Genomic DNA, 23,449 nt, shown 5'->3' with positions numbered 1-23,449 from the left:
CCTAAATCTCAAAGGATTTTAGTAATGAATCCAATTATTATCAAAGAAGGTCGGAAGATGTGAAGAATTACACAAAAACATTGGTACATAGGTATTAGGACTTTCCTGTAGCTCAGATGGTAAAGAATCTGCCTGCAATACAGGAGACCCAGGTTCGATCCCTGGGTCAGAAAGATCCTCAGGAGAAGGGAATGGCTACCCACGCCAGTATTCTTGCCTGGAAAATCCCAGGGACAGAGGACCCTGGCAAGCTACAGTTAATGGGGTCACAAAGAGTCAGACTTACGTAAAATAATTTTTAAAATGAAGAAACTGTTGATTATAAGACATGTAAAGAAGCACAGTACCTTTGAAAATGTAATGAAATTCATAAGTTGGTGTCAGTTACTCTCAGATTATATGGCAGCTACTAAGCCTTACTGAGTGTGAGAAGCAGTAATTAATAACAGACTGTCATGTCACAGCTCAGGAAAGTGAAAAACACCACTTCTGCCCTTAGGGTGAAGTGAAATTTTCAAAGATAAAAATATTTCCACCTTGGTACTAGTTTGCAGTTCCTGGAGGAAATAAAGTGTTAAAGACTGCTAGACATATTTTTAATTCTTTCACAAGACTTGGGATGGTGATTCTATTGCAAGTTTTTTAAAAATCTCTGGAGACTTTATTTAAAAGCAGAGTGTTTGATCTTGGATCCACGGATTTAGATTATTTGGGTTGAGGTGGGGCCCAGTAGAAATATGTCTATTGAAGAATACAGAATATTCTCTATACACGAGTGCCATACCAGAGACTAGAGACCTAGTACATGTGAGCAAGTTGGTGGTTACATCATTTTAAAAATTACCCAACTCAAAGTAACTCTTGGATAAAAGACCCACTTAATCAGTTCAGATAACCATGAAAAGAAGATGAAATGACAGATGTTAGCCAGATGCTGCACATAAGACCAAAATACCAGATAACAGATATAGAGGTGGTCCTGCAATTCTATGAAGGCAGAGACAAGACAGAGCCATCAGAGAACCAAGTAACATAAAAAGGCAAGGAAAAGTTAGTCATCCCAGATGGAAGAATCCCACTGACCTGGAACCCATGGGCACCAACCAATCCTCCAGCCTTTATCTCATGTATCAAATGTAGACACCATGGAAAGGTAATGTGTGGTAAGTATCAGACTGAACTATACAACATTTGTGTGGTGTGCAAATGTTTAAATCTATATGCTTTACTGAATGCTATTTGTAACATGGTCATTCTGAATGCCTGGTGATTGTTTTTTTTCTGCCTGTACCATGAATTAGAAGATTCTAGTTGATATAAACATAGCAACCAAACACAAACCATGTTGACATCAAATGATATCAGTTTTATCAGTTTTTTCTTTCAATTCTTAGCTTACTACTTGGAAAGCAGATATTTAAAAATTCTTGATTCTGAGATCCAAAGTATGATCACATATATAAGCTAATAGAGAGCCATGGGAGGGGACTACTTGGCAGGATTTTTGTCACTGAGGTTCTTAAATTTGGTTGAGCAATAGAATATTCAACTGGAATATCCTGGGATTGGTATAAATATGTGTATTTTAACCAATATCTGGGTAATTCATATGAAAATATTTGAAGACCATCAATAAAGTGAATTATTGGGAGTATCAGCCAGACTATAAAATCAGACTTAAAAGCTTGTTTAACTCTACATTACAGAATTTCAGGAGCCTAAAGACTTAACTAAATCACAGAACGAGGTATATTAGAAAACTATAGACCAATAACTTTCATAAGCACTGACACAAAAGTCCTTAACAAAATATTTGCAAAATGCATACAGCAAAATATAATGTGAATTATTCACCATAATCAAGTAGGATTTAGCCCAAGAATACAAGTTTGTTTTAATATCTAAAGATGAGTTAATATAATACATTATAATAGAATGAAGGACAAAACCACATTATCATGCCAAGACATTTAGAAAAAGCATTCAACAGAACCCAGCCTCCATTTATGACAAAAACTCTCAACAAACTAAGACTGGAAGAATCAGATCTTAGAATGGGAAAGCACCCCAGATCACAAAAAGGTAGTGCTTTGAAAATTTAAAAACTGCTTCTTCCTAAAATTAAATAATAATATTTTAAAACTCAATAATATTAAAATATCAGCAACTTAAGGAGAAGATGACTCTTTAAATTGTTCCAGTTCTTTAACAGTTATTAGGAAGACTGCAATTTGTGAAATTCATTATCCAGATGCTTAATAGTCTTTCAAAAGGCATTAAAAGGATGCCAAAGGACCACGTAGGTACTTATCCTCTGGCCTTATACATTTCTCTATTGCTTACATTCATATGACCCAGTGGAAAACCTGGTAACCATACAATTACCCCAGAGAGCAAAATGCCTCTACCATAGCAAATGCTCTGTCCCATTTTCCATATGCCACACCTTCCTCATCCACCATCTACAATCAATCTCCCCCCTCACATCACCCATTCTCCATAGGGCCTAACCCTGCTCAGCAGAGAAAGGAGACAGGGACAAGGTCTTTGTATATCACATACTCACCCACACAGATGGCCATGGTCACTTCAAGTATGTCCTTCTTTTGAAAAGTCACCAACCAATAGACTGAACGACTGGGAGATCTTATAGCCATGTGGTTTAAACCTGTCTCTCTAGCTCTCAAGTATTTCCCTAATACCCACTGTGAACTTGATTTTCAACATTTTCTATGGGAGAAGAAGGTCCTTCACTCCCACTCTTTACCAAGTAATCCCAAGACTTCAAGAAAATGAAGATTTAAAAACAGGAGCTCTCTCTCCTTCAAATTTCAAAACCATGACCACTCTTACCTTGGAGGAGAATACCCAGATAGGAAGCATTACACTGGTAAACTGAGGAGACTACGGTTAGTCTTAAAGGCACACAGCCTCGGTCCTTACTTTACTCATTTATGCTGGTGGCTGTGGCTGTGTTTGTACCACGTGGCAGCGCTGAGTATGTCAGAAACCATATGGCTCACAAAGCTTAAAGTGCTGACTATCTGGCCCTTTAAAGAAAATGTTTACAGTCTTAATGATCAAGGGAAAGGAGCATCTTTGATGCTACTGGGGGGTTATTTCAAACTACATACTAGAAGTTCCACGCAAGCATAAACAATGATAATCGCCCACCAAAGTACCCCGAAATAGGAAGTCGGTCTGCACCTCAGTTCCAATGAACGTAGGACGGATATATAGACTCGCAGATGTTGAGTAGGGGACCCATTCCTCATCCAATTTCACGAGCTGCTGAATACACTCTAAAAGCTCTTTCTTGTCAAACGCCTGAAGGAACGAAAAACACCATGAATAATGCAACATTTTTCCACTGCAGCCGTAAGAAATGATCCTCATGAGAGCTTTGACTGTTTAAAAAAAGTACTAAGAAGGAAATCCCTGGAGATCCAGTGGTTAGGACTTGGTGCTTTCACCGCAGTGACCCAGGTTCAATCCCGGGTCAGGGAACTAAGATCACGCAAAGCCATGTAGTATGGGCAAAAAAAAAAAAAAAAGTACCAAATAAATAAACAAAAATTTATAACTACTAATAATAAAACCAAGCAATTTTTTCTGTGACTTTTCCCCCTCAAATTGTGCTGGAATGATAGACTAATCACATAAGGAAGATAAATAAGTGGTTCCCTACCTCTTACCAAACCCAAATACCAACTGTAGTTGATGACATACTTAAATGTGAGAAAACATTAAGATTTCTATTAAAAAAAACACCAAGCATTACTGTCACCTTAAAGCATAATTTGGGGAACACATGTATACCTGTGGCGGATTCATTTCGATATTCGGCAAAACCAATACAATATTGTAAAGTTTAAAAATAAAATAAAATTTAAAAAAATAATAATTCTTAAATAAAAGACATAAAGCATAAATCATTAAGGGAAAAAAACGGACAAAATTTGACTATTTAAAACTTAAGACCTTCTATTCTTCAAAAGATAAAAAAACTGACACACCAGGTGAAGTTTTTTGGTAGTATAACCAACAAAGGATAGTAGCTGGAAAATGTTACAATAATCTGAAAATCAGTAAGAGACAAATGATACAATAAGAAAATGAGTAAAAGCGAAGAGTAATTTATTTCACGAAGGTGAAAAAGGGTTTTATGTACTAAATAGGTGACAGCTTATAAAATAAGTAGTTTCTATTACTTGGCAAGGCAAAGAAACATACTTTCAGAGAGATGTGATGGGTTATTCAAGGTAGACATGAGTCAGAAACACACATGAATAGAGTTCATGACATCAGGATTTGGCTACTGAATAACCTGTAATAGCAATTGCAGTGTAGCAGTGTTACAGAAATCAGGACTGCCAATCATCTAGGACATACCATCTCCCTGTGTCAAGTACAGGGTTTCTGTTACTCCTGTCTAGAGGTAAGATTTAGTGGAAAGAACTTGACTAGGGAGTTAAAAACTTACATCCAAGTTCTTACCCTGCCCTTTATTCTGTGTGAGCTTAGGCAAGTCATCCAACCTCTCTGGGCTGGAGCTTTTTAATCTGTGCAAAGGTGCTGCTAAAATTTACAAGGCATACTTTCTTGGCAGTGGCTCACTGCTACGATTAAAAATGCAAAGAATGTAAAACCACATAATGCAGTTTGCGGCAGAGTTGATGTCCAATAAATGTTACTTCCCTTTTCTTCTGTCCTCATTTTAAAAGGATTTCCCGATGATTTGTCTGTAACGGGTAAAGAGTAGAACTAGGACTGAATTGAAAGAAATCACCTGAATGTTCCTTCTGCTACTCGACTATGGCCTCTGAAGAAAGAGGGTAAAGCATGCGTTCCAAAAGGAAGAAGAAGGAAGGGCTTCCCTGGTGGTTGTGGTTAAGAATCCACCTTCCAATGCAGGAGACGTGGGTTCAATCCCTGGTGGGGTACTAAGATCCCACATGCCGTGGGGCAACTAAGCCTGCATGCCACAACGAAGAATCCGCACAGCCAAAATAAAATTAAAAGGAAGAAGAAGGAAGAGCCTGGCTAAAAAAAGAGTCATCACTTGGGTTTCTTCAACTGAAGACCTTCAGGTGAAAGTCAGGGACAAATGAAATATCGCAATGGAGAAAAGACTTCTTTCAGTTTAGAAAGGCAGCCTGTTCAAGTCTCAGGGAATGAAAGTAATCTAAGTCACCTCCTACCTAGGCATGCACCTTAGGGTCTTTCAACCCACCTCAGAATGAATTTTGCTCCATAACAAACAATGGTATAGTCAGGAGCCAGTGGCTATGAAAAAACATTTTTACATCCTTTAAAAAAAAAAAAAGTTAATAAAACTTGGGGTAAAATATCAAAATTACTAATTAAATCACTGCATACTTCGTAGCATCTTAAGCCATTAGGGAAAACACTCCCTAATTATCTGTGCAGTACACCATATTTCATACTACAATTTCATATAGTCTTTAAATTTTATTATTGCAGTTTGAGGCATATGTTTCTTCCTTTTCCTATTATCTCCCACATACACATTAAATCCCCACAGACACTCATAAAGAAATAGATTGTGGAATTGCCAGATGGTTACTTCTTGCATTTTTACCTCACTGATTAAAAAACAGCCCAGAAATAACTTCAGTGCTCATATGGTTTATAGTAAATACTGATCTAAATACTCAGCAATGTTTCATTTGGTGGAATTCAGTGACCCATTACAAGAGAAATTCCTAATTTACATACCGGCAAAGTGGCCCTCATAGCAGATCGGTACATCCTATCCATGTTGAGGTTTGGCCGAAACAGACGAATTTTATTATCTACTCCTCGAAATGCCTTCAACCCTTCAAATAACTGAAGATAAAATAAAAATAAATGTTAGAAGGTAAATAAATGAAAACAATCCCCATGCTCTGAAGCCTGACTTTTCTATGCCTCTTCATCACCTTCACCATGTAAAGCTATTGACACAGACCCGAAATCTAGAAAAGCTAGACAGACTGGTGTTAGTCACTGGGATAAAAAGAAGTCCCTTTATCACCAAGATGTGGAGGGAATTCAGAGTTATGCTCTGTACTACAGGAGCTGGATGGTTAAATAACACATCAGTGGAGGCTGTAAGAAAACACGTCTACACAATGTGGACTGACTACCTACAAAACAGAAATGGAATCAAAGACCCCATGGTACTGCCCCCAATCCACTCCAAAACACCCATGTATCTTTTCACTTTATCTGGCTCCCATGAACTCTGGAGAGTGCATATCTATGTGAGTGGAGGTGGTTCAGCCTCCCAAATCACAGAAACCAAGCAGTTCAAGACTCTGGTTAGGGCAACACCACCTTCTTAGGGTGAGGCCACAAACAAAATGCTGAGGAGGGAAATGAAAAGACTTTGAAGTTAGTGCATATTGATAAATATATAGAAAAGAGGAAAAATCGAACATTAAATGGGAATTTTTTTGTGTGATAAACTATTTGAGAAAAGAATCTAAAAAGAATGAATGTATGTATATGTATAGCTGAATCATGTTGTTTTAAACCAAAAGCTAACACCACATTGTAAATCAACTATACTTCAATAAAAATTTTTTTAAAAAAAGGGAAATTTCTACCACAGGTTCGCTAAGTGATTGATGAAAACAAAGTAAAGATATGGATGATTTGAACAATAGGAAAAAACTAACCTAGTGGACACAGAGCCCTGCACATACCACCTGCAGAAGGCATGTTCTTTTCACATGTTTAAGATAAGCTATTTCAAATCCTGAAAGATGATGCTGTGAAAGTGCTGCACTCAATATGCCAGCAAATTTGGAAAACTCAGCAGTGGCCACAGGACTGGAAAAGGTCAGTTTTCATTCCAATCCCAAAGAAAAGCAATGTCAAGGAATGCTCAAACTACCACACAATTGCACTCATCTCACATGCTAGTAAAGTAATGCTCAAAATTCTCCAAGCCAGGCTTCAGCAATATGTGAACCGTGAACTTCCAGTTGTTCAAGCTGGTTTTAGAAAAGGCAGAGGAACCAGAGACCAAATTGCCAACATCCTCTGGATCATCGAAAAAGCAAGAGAGTTCCAGAAAAATATCTATTTCTGCTTTATTGACTATGCCAAAGCCTTTGACTGTGTGGATCACAATAAACTGTGGAAAATTCTGAAAGAGATGGGAATACCAGACCACCTGACCTGCCTCTTGAGAAACCTGTATGCAGATTAGGAAGCAACAATTAGAACTGGACATGGAACAACAGACTGGTTCCAAATAGGAAAAGGAGTACGTCAAGGCTGTATATTGTCACCCTGCTTATTTAACTTATATACAGAGTACATCATGAGAAATGCTGTGCTGGAAGAAGCACAAGCGGGAATCAAGATTGCCGGGAGAACTATCAATAACCTCAGACATGCAGATGACACCACCCTTATGGCAGAAAGTGAAGAGGAACTAAAAAGCCTCTTGATGAAGGTGAAAGAGGAGAGTGAAAAAGTTGGCTTAAAACTCAACATTCAGAAAACGAAGATCATGGCATCCGGTCCCATCACTTCATGGCAAATAGATGGGGAAACAGTGGAAACAGTGTCAGACTTTATTTTGGGGGGCTCCAAAATCACTGCAGATGGCGACTGCAACCATGAAATTAGACGCTTACTCCTTGGAAGGAAAGTTATGACTAACCTAGATAGCATATTTAAAAGCAAAGACATTACTTTGCCAACAAAGGTTCATCCAGTCAAGGCTATGGTTTTCCAGTGGTCATGTATGGATGTGAGAGTTGGACTGTGGAGAAAGCTGAGTGCCAAAGAATTGATGCTTTGGAACTGTGGTGTTGGAGAAGGCTCTTGAGAGTCCCTTGGACTGCAAGGAGATCCAACCAGTCCATTCTGAAGGAGATCAGACCTGGGATTTCTTTGAAAGGAATGATGCTAAAGCTGAAACTCCAGTACTTTGGCCACCTCATGCGAAGAGTTGACTCACTGGAAAAGACTGTGATGCTGGGAGGGATTGGGGGCAGGAGGAGAAGGGAACGACAGAGGATGAGATGGCTGGATGGCATCACTGACTCCATGGACGTGAGTCTGAGTGAACTCTGGGAGTTGGTGATGGACAGGGAGGCCTGGTGTGCTGCGATTCATGGGGTCACAAAGAGTCAGACACGACTGAGCGACTGAACTGACGTGAACTGAAGATAAGCTAGGTATCAAAAGCAAAAATATAACCATAAGATATACACATTTTGAAGGAAAAAAAAAAGATATACACATTTTGAAAAAAAGAAATCCACTACTTAATATTAAAATGTGAGTTAAAGAAGAAAAAGAATGGAAATAGAAAATATGCTAAGCTGAATGAGAATGAAAAATAGGGCCTTCAGATGCTTATAGCCTCAAAGCTTATAAGAGAAAAGAAATACAAATTCTGGAGCACAATTAAAAAGCACAATGTGAGATGTTTTGCTGAAGTGCAAATATGTGGTTAATTTATTAACTGTAATAAGACTAGAGCTTTGGTTAAAAGATATGGTTGTTAGATTAATTCAGGTGATAACATCTGAAACAAAAAAGCATAAAGAGCAATGTCATATAAACACTTTTAAAAATGAAGCCAGTGAGGTTATATTGCTAAATATATAACAAAACAAACTTTCAAACAAGAAGCACCGCTGGAAATAAAGAAGATAAGTAACTTTATAAGGCTCAATTTATTTCAGTTTAAAAATTATACACATTTGATATAGATTCAAATTTACATAAAGATTATATGATAATGTCATTGAATAATGAAGATGCAAAATATATAAAGGACAACAGTCTAAGCTGGATTTATCCCAAGAATAGTCAATGGTTTAACATTAGGAAACATGAAATTCACTATATTAATAGTTTATGTGAAAAAAACTATATATCATCCCACTGATGTAATAAATGCATCTGATAAAACCGAACATTCATTTATGATTTTTAAAAAAAGTTTCCTCAATAACTAAGGAAAAATAGAATCTTCCTTAAGTGATAAAGGCTTTCTTCAATAAATTTGCAACAAATATTATATTTAAAGTGGCAATTTTTTAAAAAGTAGTTGATTTACAATGCATTAGTTTCAGCATTAGGTATGCAGCAAAGTGATTCAGTTTATATATATATATATATCCTTTTTCAGACTCTTTTCCATTATAGGTTATTATAAGATATTGAATATAGTTTGTGTTATATAGTAGGTCCTTGTTGTTTATCTATTAAAGTGATCAAATTTAAAGCTTTTCTTTCAGATGGAGGACATCACACATTACCTGCTGTAACTACGAATACTTTAAATCAATATTGCACTACCAATACTGGGCTTCCCTGGTGGCTCAGAGGGTAAAGCATCTGCCTGCAATGCAGAAGACCTGGGTTTGATCCCTGGGTCAGGAAGATTCCCTGGAGAAGGAAATAGCAACCCACTCCAGTACTCTTGCCTGGAAAATCCCATGGACACAGAAGCCTGGTAGACTACAGTCCATTGGATCACAAAGAGTCGGACACGACTGAGCGATTGCTTGCTTGCCTTGCTTGCACTACCAATAAAATAAAGCAAGGGTCATGAAATAACTTCAGGGGATCTTTCCGACCCAGGGATCAAACCCTCATCTCTTATGTCTCCTGCATTGGCAGGAGGGTTCTTTACCACTAGCACCACCTGAGAAGCCCTGAAATAGAAGTATAAAGTTAGGAGAAGAAAAAAACTGTCATAGATCTTGAGACACAGAAAAGAGTAAATGTAGAAAATCCAGAAAAACTGACATAATCTTTTGAAATTATCTATTTAGGCAAGGTAACCAGATAAGAAACTATATTCCCATGTAACAGCAGCAGTTAGAAAATAAAAACACTATTTAAGGTAGAATTAAAACCAATTCTTAGGTGGGGAAAATCTAACATAAGTGAAAGACATAAGGAAAATATAAAACTTACCAAGTTATTAAAGACCTAACTGAAACAGAAAGCAATTTCATATTCATAGATTGAAAGATTCACTATTATAAAAACTGCACTAATGAAGAGTGCAGGGAACTCCGCTCAGTGTTACGTGGCAACCTGAATGCGAGGAGAGTTTGAGGAAGAATGGATACATGCATTACACGGCTGAGTCCTCAGCGGCCCACTTGAAACTATCTCAATATTGGTAATCGACTATACTCTAATCAAAATTAAAAGTTTAAAAAAATAAAATGCTTTAGGATGAAAAAAATAAAAATATAAAGATGCCGATTCTCCCACAATTGGCTAATAAAATGTAATGCAATCCAAATGAAAATCATGTCAGGGCATTTATTTTTCTTGCAACAAACTGAATCACAAAAGTTTGACTGACATGATAAACTAAGCTATAAGAAAAAGCAAAAGAACAAGAAATATCCAAGGCACTCTTGAAGAGTGAAACAGAAGGACTTGTTCTAGTAGACAGCAAGACTCCTTATTAAAAGAAAAAAAAAAAGACTCCTTCTAGTGATTTGGAGATAAAGACAGTGTGGCTTTTGCCAGACGGAGAAGCAAAACAATGCAACAACAGAGAGATCCAGATAGACAAGACAATGGAAGGCAAATAGAGATCTAGAAGCAGAACCTCACGTATGTGCTAAGATGTGCTATGATGTATCAGAAGGAAAAAAGCCTTCTCTAATGGTGCTGGGACAATTGGGTATCTGTAGGAAAATAAAACAGACAAACAAAAAGAAAAACTGGACCCCTACTTCATACAAAAATCAACTTCTGAAATTAAAGACCTAACTGTGACGGACAAAATCAGTAACACAGGAAGATGTTTTCATAATCTAGGAGTAGAAAAAGACTCTTTAAACAAGACACAAAACCAAACCTAAAGCAAAGACTGATAAATTCAACTTTTAAAAATTGAAATGTGGAGTTCCCTGGTAGCCTAGTGGTTAGAATTCTGGGGTTTCACTGCCTTGGCCTGGGTTCAATCCCTGATCGGGAAACTAATAATCCACAAAATGCATGGCATAGGCACTGCCCCAAAAAGTGAAATTTATTTGTCATCAAAAACTTATGGGGAGAATAAAAAGTCAAAGTGTGGAAGAAGATATTTAAAACACATATAAATGACATAAGACTTATATTCAAAATATATAAAGTACTTGTACAAATCAAAGACACCACAATAGAGTGAGCAAAAGATGGAAACAAGCAGGCACCTCAAAGAAAATGAAATCCAACTGACAAACATTTGAAAATGTGTTCAACTTCTTCAGAAGTGGCAATTAATATCACAATAACATGCCATTTTATTAATAAGCTAAAAATTTAAAGTCAGGCTATAAGAACTGGCAAAGTTGATGAGTTGTGATTGAATGTATTTGCTAATTCATGGCTAGTGGGTATAAAAACTGGTAAAATCACCATGGAAAAGTTTCCCCTTTCTCATAAAATTGAAGATATGTTCAATACCAGCAGCACATTCCTAGATATACCCTCAAGTAGGATTTCTCAAAGTTTTCTGGTGTCAGGTGCCTTCACACTCTTAAAAATTATAAAGGTGTCAAAGAGCTTTTATTTAAAAAGTATTCTATCAATATTTACCTTAACCATAGTGAGAAATTGTATTTATTAATAGACTATGACATTAAAATACTTTCATTCACATTATCTATATTTTCCAAGAGGATTAATATTAAATGTGGCCCTGTTTTACATTGTTGCAAATCTTTAACATTTGGCTTAACAAAAGACAACTGGATTCTCACATCTGCTTCTGCATTCAGTCTCTTGCAATAAGAAATTTTGGCTGAAGTACACAAAGAAAATCCAGTCTCATATAGATATATGGTTGAGGAAGAAAGTACTTGTAATAACTTTTTCAGATAATCGTGGGTATTAATCTCTGAGACTCCTCTAAAACTTGACAACTGCTGGTCCCTTACAGCTTAGCTGTACCACAGAATCTGAAACCCCATCAATGAGGTTTTTATACTCTGTTAATTTCTTAAAATCCAATGGTCTCAGTCAGGGTTCAACTGAGAAGAAACAGAACCAGGAGAAATATATATAACATTTACAGATTTATTAGAAGAAATTGCCCAAAGCATCTGTGGAGGCTGGCTAAGCAAAGTCCAAAATCTGTAGGATAAGCACCGAGAAACAGAAGGTCACAAGCAGGCTGGACCAGGAGATGTGAGCTGCAGCCCATCCCCAACTGACTCAGGAAGGGAGAGACAGGGCAAGAGAGTGAGTGCATGTGAGCAGCCAGACCTACACGGATGTCCTGAGGTCAGGCTCACCCACAGTAATCTCCTTCTGGATAACTTCAAATCAACCAATCAGGGACTTTAACCACATCTGCAAAAGTCCTTCAAACGGCACCCAGATTAGTGTGGGATTGAATGACTAGAAGAAGGCGTGTGCACACCACAAAATGACCACTGCCTCCCAAAGTCCTCCAAGGTTCACATGAGAATGTCCTTGCAGTCCAAAACCAAAGGGAAACGAAAAATGGAATTCTAGGGACCTCAGTTTACAATAGCCAAACTGACACATCAAAAATCCTATCTTGTATTTGGAAGAATTTTTTTTTTAATGTACTTCAGGGATTTGGGGGTTTTGTTTGTTTGTTTGTTTAATTTTATAGCTGTAGCAAGCAGGATTCAGTTCATTGACCAGGGATCAAACCTGTGCCCAGTACAGTGGAAGCATGGAGTCTTAACCCCTGGGCTACCAGGGAAATCCTGCACTTTGAATGAATCTTTACTCACACATAAATTTGTAATATCATGGAACACTCACTTGGAAAAATACTGGTTGCCTGAGTTATACAGATCTTTCAAAGGGTAACTCCTTTTAAAACTACCAACATCATTAAAACATTGGTAACCACCAATATAATACAAAATAAGACCTCTTTAATAGGAGGAAAGGGTGGGGGAGACAAATGTTCCAAAAATTCCAATTTTCACTTGAGAGCTAGAATTTTATCACCGCCAATAAATACAGTCCATTGTTTTACTTGAAGTGACAGGCTTATTTCATTCATTTTCAAAAACACACACACACAAGTTTGAACAACTTTGTTCTTTCAAGGAACAATGGCGCCGGGTAGAAAAAAGTAGCGAGTTGAGTTCACCACACAAAAACAATCATGTGGTTGCTTTTCCTTGAGGCAACCATAGCACTTCAGTTCTACAGAGTGCTTCATGTGAAATGGATGTTTTCTCACACAGAATGTTTATGTAAGAGTCAAGATTTAATAGACTCAATCATTATTACGCTTCATTGAGAACATTAAGTAAAGCTGACGTTCTTTTTATACTGTAATGCATGGCAATAAACAATACAATGACTAACACAGGTTGGGTGGCAAAGCATTATCTGGTACAAATGGCAACACAATGAGGAAGAAAAATAATACCTTGGTATTACTGTGAAGATTACCTTAGGCAATCTCTTCAAAGGGCAGCCTAGGGGGTCTATGGACCATGCTTCGAGAACTGCTGACTTAAAAAATCATGTAAACAAGTACACCAGCACACTATGTACAAGAATGTTCACAGAAGGAAACTGAACAAGTGCCAAGTCAACAGCGACTGAATATATTCACATAACATAACACTACCGCTATAAGGAGCACACGATGTGGTAGCTACCGCCCTGAGACTCAGATAACACAGCTCTCCGCCCTGAGTTTCACACTTTCGAGGGCCTCTCACCTCTATCTTCCCCCAGCTGTGACCTCCTTGGAGCAAGCAGTTGACTGGACCCTTTTCTAGACAGACTCCAAATACTCAGTTCTAGGGATTCCCTGCCCAAATGGCCCTGATCCTATTTTCAGGGTCTGAACCGGCCTCCTGATCTCTTAAGAACAGACAGGATCACTAGGGTGCTTGCGTCAAAGTCCAAGGGATGGCCAAGTGTCATCTGTTTGCAGGTGGGGTGGGCATCTACGTGCATGTGCAAAAGGCCCCTTGTGGTATAGGATGAGTCAGGATTGAAAGAAACAGAGAGGGTGGACTATGGGATGTCTCTGTTTTTACTTTTGTCCCAGACCCCACGGACGTTAGGATTGGTCCTGGATGGATAGAGCTCACATAATATTGAGCTCAAATAATAGATACGTGTGCACGAGCACACACACGCAATATATATGTTTATATAATTACACTTACACGAAGTTCAAAAAGAGGCAAAACTGTAGTGTTAGAGGTACATATAACCCAAAGTGAAAAGCAAAAAAAAATCATCATAAAAGAATAACAAGTGCCAGAAAATACAGGATTTACGACATAGAAGGGGCACAAAGAAGGCTTCTGGGATGCTTCAAGCTGGCCATTTCTTTGCCTGGATGGTAGCTATTTGGGCATTCCTTTATAAGCATTCATTAAATAGTATGTTGTCCACTTTTTCAAATTATGCTTTATCTCACTAAATATTTATCTTAACCTGAAAATGAAGTACATGTTGTAAAATTTCATTTTCTTTCATCTAGGTTCCCTACTCACACTTCCATTTCTCTCCTTCACTATGTGAATATGTCACTATTTATGGTCGGGAAGATCTACTGCAGAAGAGATAGGCTACCCTCTCCAGTATTCTTGGGCTTCCCTTGTGGCTCAACTGGTAAAGAATCTGCCTGCAATGCGGAAGACCTGGGTTCGATCCCTGGGTTGGGAAGATCCCTTGGAGAAGGGGAAGGCTACTCACTCCAGTATTTTGGCCTGGAGAACTCACTGTATAGTCCATGGGGTTGCAAAGAGTCAGACACAACTGAGCAACTTTCACTTTCACTTTTCACTTTTTTATCAAAAAATACATTTGAAACAAAACCACATGTAGTTTTAGCTCTAAAAACAAACAAAAAAAATGGGGCTAATTAGTGGAGGAGAAAGATGTCCAAGGAGACTATATGCATGTTAATTTGTGGGTCAAAATAATATGACTCTAGACAGGATCTGAACTTAGGATGTTTAACTCCAGAATCTGAATGATTACATTTTTCTCACTTAAAACAATTAGAAGAGCTGACCTATATAAGGTACCCAGTAGAGAGCATATTGCAGGATTTCAATAAACAAATGTAGTTATTTTATCAATATCAATATGAATATTTACTATTTCCATCTTTCAGCCCCTTAAATAATAGGCCACTGCTTGATTCTTGAATTCCAATATTCTAGGAAAGATATCCAATGCATTAAAAATGAGGGACAGCAGTCTGCAACGCTTCTCTGTACATGGGATTTCCCAGATAAGAATACTGGAGTGGGTTGCCATTTCCTTCTCCAGGGGATCTTCCCTACCCAGAGATTGAACCTGGGTCTCCTGTATTGCAGGCAGATTCTTTACCACTGAGCCACCAGGGAACAGGGAATATATTGTATATTTGGCTAAGTGTGTATCTTAAGGACCACAAAAAGCATCTTCTATTTAATATTTAATGCTTATAATTATTCCATTCATGCTTGAAGGCTGACATTTGATTAAATGTCCCTTAACATGCATAACAAGTTACTGCTGTCATAAAACCATGCAGTTAGCATTAAAATATAAATATAATACTGTACCTAATGATCCATTGTCAATCATTAGAAGATCTAAGAGCAGTGACTTAGTGAGATATTAACAGTACAGGCTTTTTGATTGCTAATTTTCTTGCAAACTGTCCTTCCCATTTGCTCCAAATAATTTTCTGATAATACTGTAAGCCAATGTTACAAGTTTCATGTGCAAAACATTATATTTCTATTCTCTACACCCTAGAGTGTGCTTACCACCTACATGATTTTTCAATTGACATTTTAAAAATTCAAGATACTCTGAAAAATTAGTTAAGACTCACCTTCAATCCAACTGTTTATATAGACACTTATGATTGCCTCTAGTTAATACGGTAAAGACCATGCTGCCTTAGAGCTCTTTGAGGAGGGGAAGCTACTTAGTAACCACAGTGAAGACCAATATGTCACCATCATTAATTTCCAAGTACTTACTTCCACAGCATAGTGGAAAGCCGATGAACCCGGATGCAGTGAGAGGTTTTGAAGAGGTTTGATGCGTGGTTTCTCCCATCCAAGCTCCAAGGACCACTCCACTGTTAACATGTGATCTGTAAAAACCGTTCCAAAAACCAGAGTACTGGAGTCTGGTTTTTCCTTTAAAACGGTGGCTCGTGTGATTATTAGATCTTCAGCCTGGGGAAGAAAGTCAGCACCATTAAAGAAAAGTAACTGAACATCCACTAGCTAGAGGAGCTGCTGCTGCTGCTGCTAAGTCGCTCCAGTTGTGTCCGACTCCACGCGACCCCATAGATGGCAGCCTACCAGGCTCCCCCATCCCTGGGATTCTCCAGGCAAGAACACTGGAGTGGGTTGCCATTTCCTTCTCCAATGCATGAAAGTGAAAAGCGAAAGTGAAGTCGCTCAGTCGTGTTTGACTCTTAGCGACCCCATGGACTGCAGCCTACCGGGCTCCTCCATCCATGGGATTTTCCGGCAAGAGTACTGGAGTGGGGTGCCATTGCCTTCTCTGAGCTAGAGGAAGCAGAGAGTAAAAAGACATAATTTAAGTCACTGGCCATTAAAAAGTGAAATCATTTAACTTTTAAATGTTGGCAACTAACTTAGAAACTTAACAACACTGGGTGAGCCAAGCAAAACCATGCCTCCATTCAAAATCTGTTGTTTCATATCTCTGCAATGTAGGGAATTCCCTGGCAGTCCAGAGGTTAGGTTGGGAGCTAAGATCTCAGAAGCTGCAAGGTGCAACCAAAAAAAAACCCAAACAATTCTTTGTAATGTATACTACCAAACAAATATCAGAACTAAAATTTTCCAGTGACGTTTAGAAACTGGGAGGAAATAATAGATGGGGTCAAATCATGCTAAAAGAAGAACATATCTCTTCATTTCCATCATTAGACCCGTGTAGCACATTCGGGAAAGAAGAAAGGCGGGTCTTAGAATCAAAACAGCAGCACTCACAATGACTTATTAAACTAAAAAGAATGTCACTAAGAACTGAATCTCTTGGGATGGTTATACTCCGGCTCCCCCAAAGAATTCTTGGCAGCAGCTTCCAAAACCCTCTGGGTACATGGTAGGAGACAGGCAGCAGAGTGAAGCAAATGTTTTCCTCGTTGAAAACAGAAGTAGAGATTGAACACTAAGATATAAATCCTCTATTCTGTGTTGAGGAAACAGTGAACAAAGGACCCCTTATTCAAAGAAAGATAAATAAGAGTAATAGGAAACAACTTCACACAGCCCCATTGCACCAGCTCTCCACAGCCGGCTTGCCCATTAATGACCACCACATACGCATCCGGATCACACACAATAGCATCACTAACTTTACAATAACTGTAGAACAGCTGACTCAAACCACAGGGGAAGGCGCACTCAGACTACTCAAACACAAAACGAACCAAGGACAAGTTCAGGCTGTGATCAGGCTGTTAGGAAGGTCAGATTTCATTTCTTTCAATACACAAAGCAGTCATTTCCCCACCCCCACAAAGCAAGTACAGAACTTCAGAACTTCACTTTGTATCATCACCTCTTATCATTATTTTTTGAATGACCTAGTTATATCTGGTTAATTCACTGCTTTACAGCCACCTTTGTGGTTTGATATATTATGAATAATAATCAGTTAATTTTAGAGTAATATTTAGGTCCAAAATGTTATTTATTTTAAAACAACCAGAAAGCTTCCATTACAATGAAGCATAAAGGACAACATGTGTGCGTGCTAAATCGCTTCAGTGAGTTCGACTCTTTGCGACCCTACGGACTGTAGCCCACCAAGCAGTCTCATGTACTTCCACAGCTTCAGTTATCACCTGCGGTGGTGGTGGTTTGGTTGCTAAGTCTTGTCTGACTTTTGCGACTCCGTGGACTGTAGCCTGCCAGGCTCCTCTGTCCGTGGGATTCTCCAGGCAAGAATACTGGAGTGGGTTGCCATGCCCTCCTCCAGGGGATCTTCCTGACCCAGGGATCGAACCCGTGTCTCCTGTATAGCAGGCAGATTCTTTACCACTCCAACATATGTACACCATGGCTAATTCATGTTGATGTGTGGCAGAAATCAAACCAATACGTAAACCAATCATCCTTCAATTAAAAAGAAATTAAAAAAAAAAAAGAAGTTTGCCAGTCCATTGAGACTGTTTGGATAAGAACTCTAGCTAGAGTACTTGCAGTTAAATGTCCAGCCCCAGCATGGTGCCAGGCACACACAACAGTAAAGGTTTTCTTAGATACTGAAAATAACATTTGGTTGATTTCAGCTGCACTCGATAATGAATGACAGACTCATTCCCAGAAGATGGCCAGGATTTAGAGTGAGTGAAATCCTAACATACACTTTTTATTACATGAATGGTTTCACAGTATTCTTGTACAATGAAGCCCTTGTGCTTTCGCTTTGGTTAGTTTTTCTTCAGTGGCTTGGGGGATCCTGGGCTAAGAAAAGTCTGGAACTATAGCAATACAAGAAGACAAACTCAATGCAAATTTTCACTTATTAACACCATTAACATAAGTTTCTTAATAACAGGGGAAAGTAGTAAGATACACAACAAAAACAGAAAGATGAAAGTAGATGAAAATGGGGTGGAGACATTGTGAGTAGAAGGGGTGAGTTTTTAATCCATGTATTCAGGATACATCTTAAATACTTCCAAGGCAACAGACATTGGCTTTTTTTTTTTTCCAAAGACAAAACCAATGATTTGCATGGTTCTTCAAAAGTAAAATGACTAAATTCTAAATTCTATGGTTTTAATAAAGCAATTTAATTTTTTTAAAAAAAGTAAAATGAAGTTTGACTTCCCATCTGCTATTTCTAATATTAGGTAGTCAATTCTATCATTAGTTAATCAACAAGAACCCAATCACACAGGGTCTTTCTACCTTTTGGGATTTCTAGGTTTTCCAGTAACCCTACCTGCCATGAAACCAACAGGCAATGGAATATATACAACTTTATTCCAACAACTTGCAATGCAGGAGACCAAGGTTGATTCCTGGTTGGAATGATCCCCTGGAGAAGGGAATGGCTACCCACTCCAGTAGTCTTGCCTAGAGAATTCCATGAATAGAGGAGCTTGGTGGGCTACAGTCCATCAGGTTGCAAAGAGTTGGACAAGACTGGGCAACTAACACTACCGTTAGTATTTCAACAACAATCTGCATAGAAACTTTTAAAAACAAGACTATGGCTTTGCCTCGTATCCAACTGTAGGGTGATTTCTTTTCCTTCCCTTACTCGTTTCTTCCTTATCTGCTTTATTATTCTTAGTATTTTGCGTTTTTATTCACTCAGTGAACACTGTACCAGTACAGTGGCTCAGGCACTGCACTAAGCAAGCACAGGAGATACCAAGATGCAAGGGTTCAGTCTTCCTTCTCTGCCACGCTCGCTGCCAGTCAAGGACAAGTGGTAGCCACTGTGAGCAAGTGTTACTCATTCAGTTTCCAAGGTTGTTACCCCTGCCCTTCTGTCATACAGAAATCAACAGAAACTTATCTACGTTTCAGGAGGAAGCTACAAAGAGGAAAAAAAGCAGAACTGGTTAGAACTAACCAGGACCAAGATGGCAGAAGATCTGACTTCCACTAGACCTTGGGCCTCACTGTACATCATTGTAATACAGTAGCTAAATGACACACCCCCCAGCACCATGACAGCTGACAAGTGCCATGACAACAGCCGGAAAAGCCACATATAGGAACTGAAAAGCAGAGCTGCATCAGTTCTAGGTCTAAACCACACTCCTGTTCTCAGATAACTCACGGATATTATAACTCCCACTCTTTCCAGTTGCCTCCCTTATACTTCAATCCTCTTATACATTTGGTGTCTTTGCCTGACTGGGGTTGAAGTTGATTTGTGAGGGTTCCCACTTCACCACTGAATAAAGCTTGTCCTGTTCCAGTCTCAGCTTCAGTTTTGTTATTGGCTGCACAAATATGACCAGAAAAAGAACCTCCCTGGCAGACACAGGGGTCTTAGCTTAGAGTAGAAACCTAGCATAGGTCCATTCAACCAGTTCAGCACCAAATTAACCTAACAATTTTTGAGCTACTACATACCTGTATTGTGCCAGGCACAAAGAAACTCAGGGAATGAAACAAGTCCTCTTCTCTTAGTGAGGGGGAAAAACAATATAAAGAATAAGTGGTTTGGGCCAGGGGGATGTGCCAGCCTTGACAGAAGGGGTTTGGGGGAGAATGGATACATGTATATGTATGACTGAGTCCCGCTATTCACCTGAAATTATCACAGTATTGTTAATCGGCTATACTCAAACACAAAATGTTTTTGGTATTAAAAAAATTAAATTTAATTTAAAAAAAAGGTTTTTAACATAAATAAAAAGAAGGCAGGCATATTATGATTCGGAGAAGGCAATGGCACCCCACTCCAGTATTCTTGCCTGGAAAATCCCACAGATGGAGGAGCCTGGTAGGCTGCAGTCCATGGGGTCGCTAAGAGTCGGACATGACTGAGCGACTTCACTTTCACTTTTCACTTTCATGCATTGGAGAAGGAAATGGCAACCCACTCCAGTGTTCTTGCCTGGAGAATCCCAGGGACCGGGGAGCCTGGTGGGCTGCCGTCTATGGGGTCGCACAGAGTCGGACACGACTGAAACAACTTAGCAGCAGCAGCAGCAGCAGCAGCAGCATATTATGATTATAGATAACAAATACCTGGAAAATTCAGAGCTGGCCTAATTACCTTGTGGAGTTCTTCTACTCTTTTTTTAAAATTCCTTCACAAATGGCACTTTTTTTTCTCATTATAAATGCAGTATCTGTTACTTGTCAAATATTTGAAAAAGACTAAAGAATTATAAAGAAACAAAATAAAATCAACCACAATCACAAAAGCAAACAAAAAAGAATAAGGAGATAAACAGATGTCAAGAAGTGATCAGTGCTATGAAAAAAAACGAAAGTTTAAAGGGATAGAGTGGGAAAGAGAATGCTTATTTTAGATGGAAGGGTTAGGGAAGGTGTCCCAGATGAGGTGACATTTGAGCAGAGACTTGAATGAAGACAGTAGGTCATGTAGAGATTTAGGGGCAAAGTATTTCAGGCAGAGGAAACAAGTGCAAAGGCCCTGAGGTGGGAACACACTTGGTAGGAACAGGAAACAGCAGAGTCAGTGTGACAGGGATGCGGGGGAAGTGAACTGACAGAAAATCTTAGAGGCTCTGTGACTGCTGGCGTAGGGAAAGGGAGGGGCTGAGAGAACCAATTACCCCATTGTGTGTGTGTGTGTGTGTGTGTGTGTGTGTACATGCTGTCACACCAGTCATGTCCAACTCTTAGTGACCCTAGGGACTGTAGCCCACCAGGCTCCTCTGTCCACAGGATTCTCCAGACAAGGATACTGGAGTGAGCTGTCATGCCCTCCTCCAGGGGATCTTCCTGAAAAGACTGAACCCATGTCTCCAGAGTTCAGGGAGATTTTATTTTAGATGGAAGGGTTCTTTATAGGCAGGTTCTTTACCGCTAGCAACCTGGGAAGCCCACCCCATTGTACACTGATTGACATTTCAGTTCTCCATGTACTCTGCCTCTATGCAACCAAGATTGTAGCCCATCTTTCTTACTTCCCCAGGACCTTTACCACAGACATTGCTGGCAGTTGAGGTAACCCAAGTTTCTCTCTCCATTCCTGGTACTTTGTAGGAGCCATTAAGGCATGGCTACCATGTTTTAATTTGCTTCTGTTTTTATGAAGCATGAAGGAGCAAAGTTGAAAGGAGGAGAGTTTCACCAGTAAAATAAGAGAATCTGAGTGATGTTGAGCTTTTTTCTTTGAGCCTCTACACTTCCCCCTTGGCATCAGAGATTCTCAATCCTGAAAAAACATTGGACTTAATTGCAGAAGTTTTTAAAACACAAAGCTGGACACCATTCTAAAATCCCAGAGGGATGGAGCAGGACTGTGCTTGTTTGTTTAAGTTATCCAAGTGGATTCTAACTGTAGTCAGGGCTGAGAAACATACCATACCATTTCTCCTGAAAATTTCACCAACTTAAACAGCAATGGTTCCCAGCATCGGATACTGAGCTGATTTACCTGGGAGGATTTATTTTTTTAAGAAAAATATCAATGCCCATGCCCTACCGTAACATCAGTGAAAAAGAGACTCAAGAGTGGGGCTCCACATCAATTTCAGTTTAAACTCTTCAGTTCAAAACTCTCCAGGACAGGCTAGTGCACGGGAACGGCTGAGAACCAGCAACAAAGATTCAGATCTAACGGATCTGTGAATTCTTACTGAAAGCCACGTACTCTCTCACAATCATAGGAACTTGGTCATCTCAAAGTGAGTATGTCCAAAATGGAACACATAATATTTCCTTCAAAATTGGGTACCTATGTCTGATATTCATATTGCTTTCTACTTCCTGACTTCTCAATCATTAATTTTTTCAAAAAAGTCTACTAAAAGAAGGAAAGAGAAATGAAAAGTAAAAATCTCTAACCTTTACCTGGCAATCACATTTACACTTTCCAGAGATGACCTCTGCTAGCAAATTCATTGTGTGCATGCTAAGTCGCTTCAGTCGTGTCTGACTCTTTGCAGCCCCATGGACCGTAGCCCACCAGGCTTCTCTGTCCATGGAATTCTCCAGGCAAGAATCCTGGAGTGGGTTGTCATCTCTTCCTCCAGGAGATCTTTCCAACCCAGGGATTGAACCCACATCTCCTGCATTGGCAGGTGAATTCTTTACCCCTAGTGTCACCTGGGAAGCCCAAGGATCTAATCAAAGTCCAAAGAAAGGGGAGGAAAAGGACAATACCAGACAAATCTGTACCCTTTGGTCGCAAAAGCAAAATTTTCTCAGAAATTCCCTTATGCCTTATTGGTTAGAAATGTATCACACTGATATCTTCAGCTGCAGGAGAGGTTGAAATGCAGGTTTGTCATTCAGGGTTGGTTGGAGAACTGCAAATAAAACCAGAGTTCTGTTAATAAGGAATATGTCTGGGGCTGTACATGAGGCTTCCCAGGTGGCTCAGTGGAATCCATTGCCAATGCAGGAGACACAGAGAAGCATGAGACACAGGTTCGTTTCCTGGCTCAAAAAGATCCCCTGGTGGAGGGCACGGCAATCCACTCCAATATTCTTGCCTAGAGAATCCCATGGACAGAGAAGCCTGGCAGGCTACAGTCCACGGGGTCACAAAAGAGTCAGAAACAACTTAGCAACTGAGCACGTCTAGGGCTGTATTGGGTGTACACATTAGCCCAGCGCACAGCGCCTCAGCACTTAGGAATTCTTGTTTATACGCCTTTGTCTAACATGGGAATAGACAGAAGGACTAAAACTCGGCTGCAGATAGCTTCCCACTCTCACCTCTTTTTTTCCATTATTTCTTGCACATGTAAAATTGAACATAAGGCACCTCCAGCTTATCTCAACTCCCTCCCTTCTTC

General features: G+C 39.2%; 1 protein-coding gene across 4 annotated transcripts in view; it reads right to left on the bottom strand.

Moving 5' to 3' along the window:
- The window catches only part of BCAT1 (branched chain amino acid transaminase 1), a 124,743-nt gene that overhangs the window by 54,757 nt on the left and 46,537 nt on the right, over positions 1–23,449 (bottom strand). For all 4 annotated transcript variants that reach the window (XM_019961447.2, XM_019961445.2, XM_019961446.2 and 1 more), the window contains exons 3-5: positions 15,978–16,178; positions 5,740–5,850; positions 3,208–3,327 (exon numbers count right to left, since the gene is read on the bottom strand). In XM_019961447.2, coding sequence (XP_019817006.2) covers positions 3,208–3,327; positions 5,740–5,850; positions 15,978–16,178 — 432 coding nt within the window. The remainder of the gene's footprint in view (positions 1–3,207; positions 3,328–5,739; positions 5,851–15,977; positions 16,179–23,449) is intronic.

This window comes from Bos indicus, chromosome 5 (assembly GCF_029378745.1).
Source record: "Bos indicus isolate NIAB-ARS_2022 breed Sahiwal x Tharparkar chromosome 5, NIAB-ARS_B.indTharparkar_mat_pri_1.0, whole genome shotgun sequence".
NCBI lineage: Eukaryota > Metazoa > Chordata > Mammalia > Artiodactyla > Bovidae > Bos > Bos indicus.
Note: the sequence above shows the minus strand (reverse complement) of the source record. Positions and strands in the feature narration are given on the sequence as shown.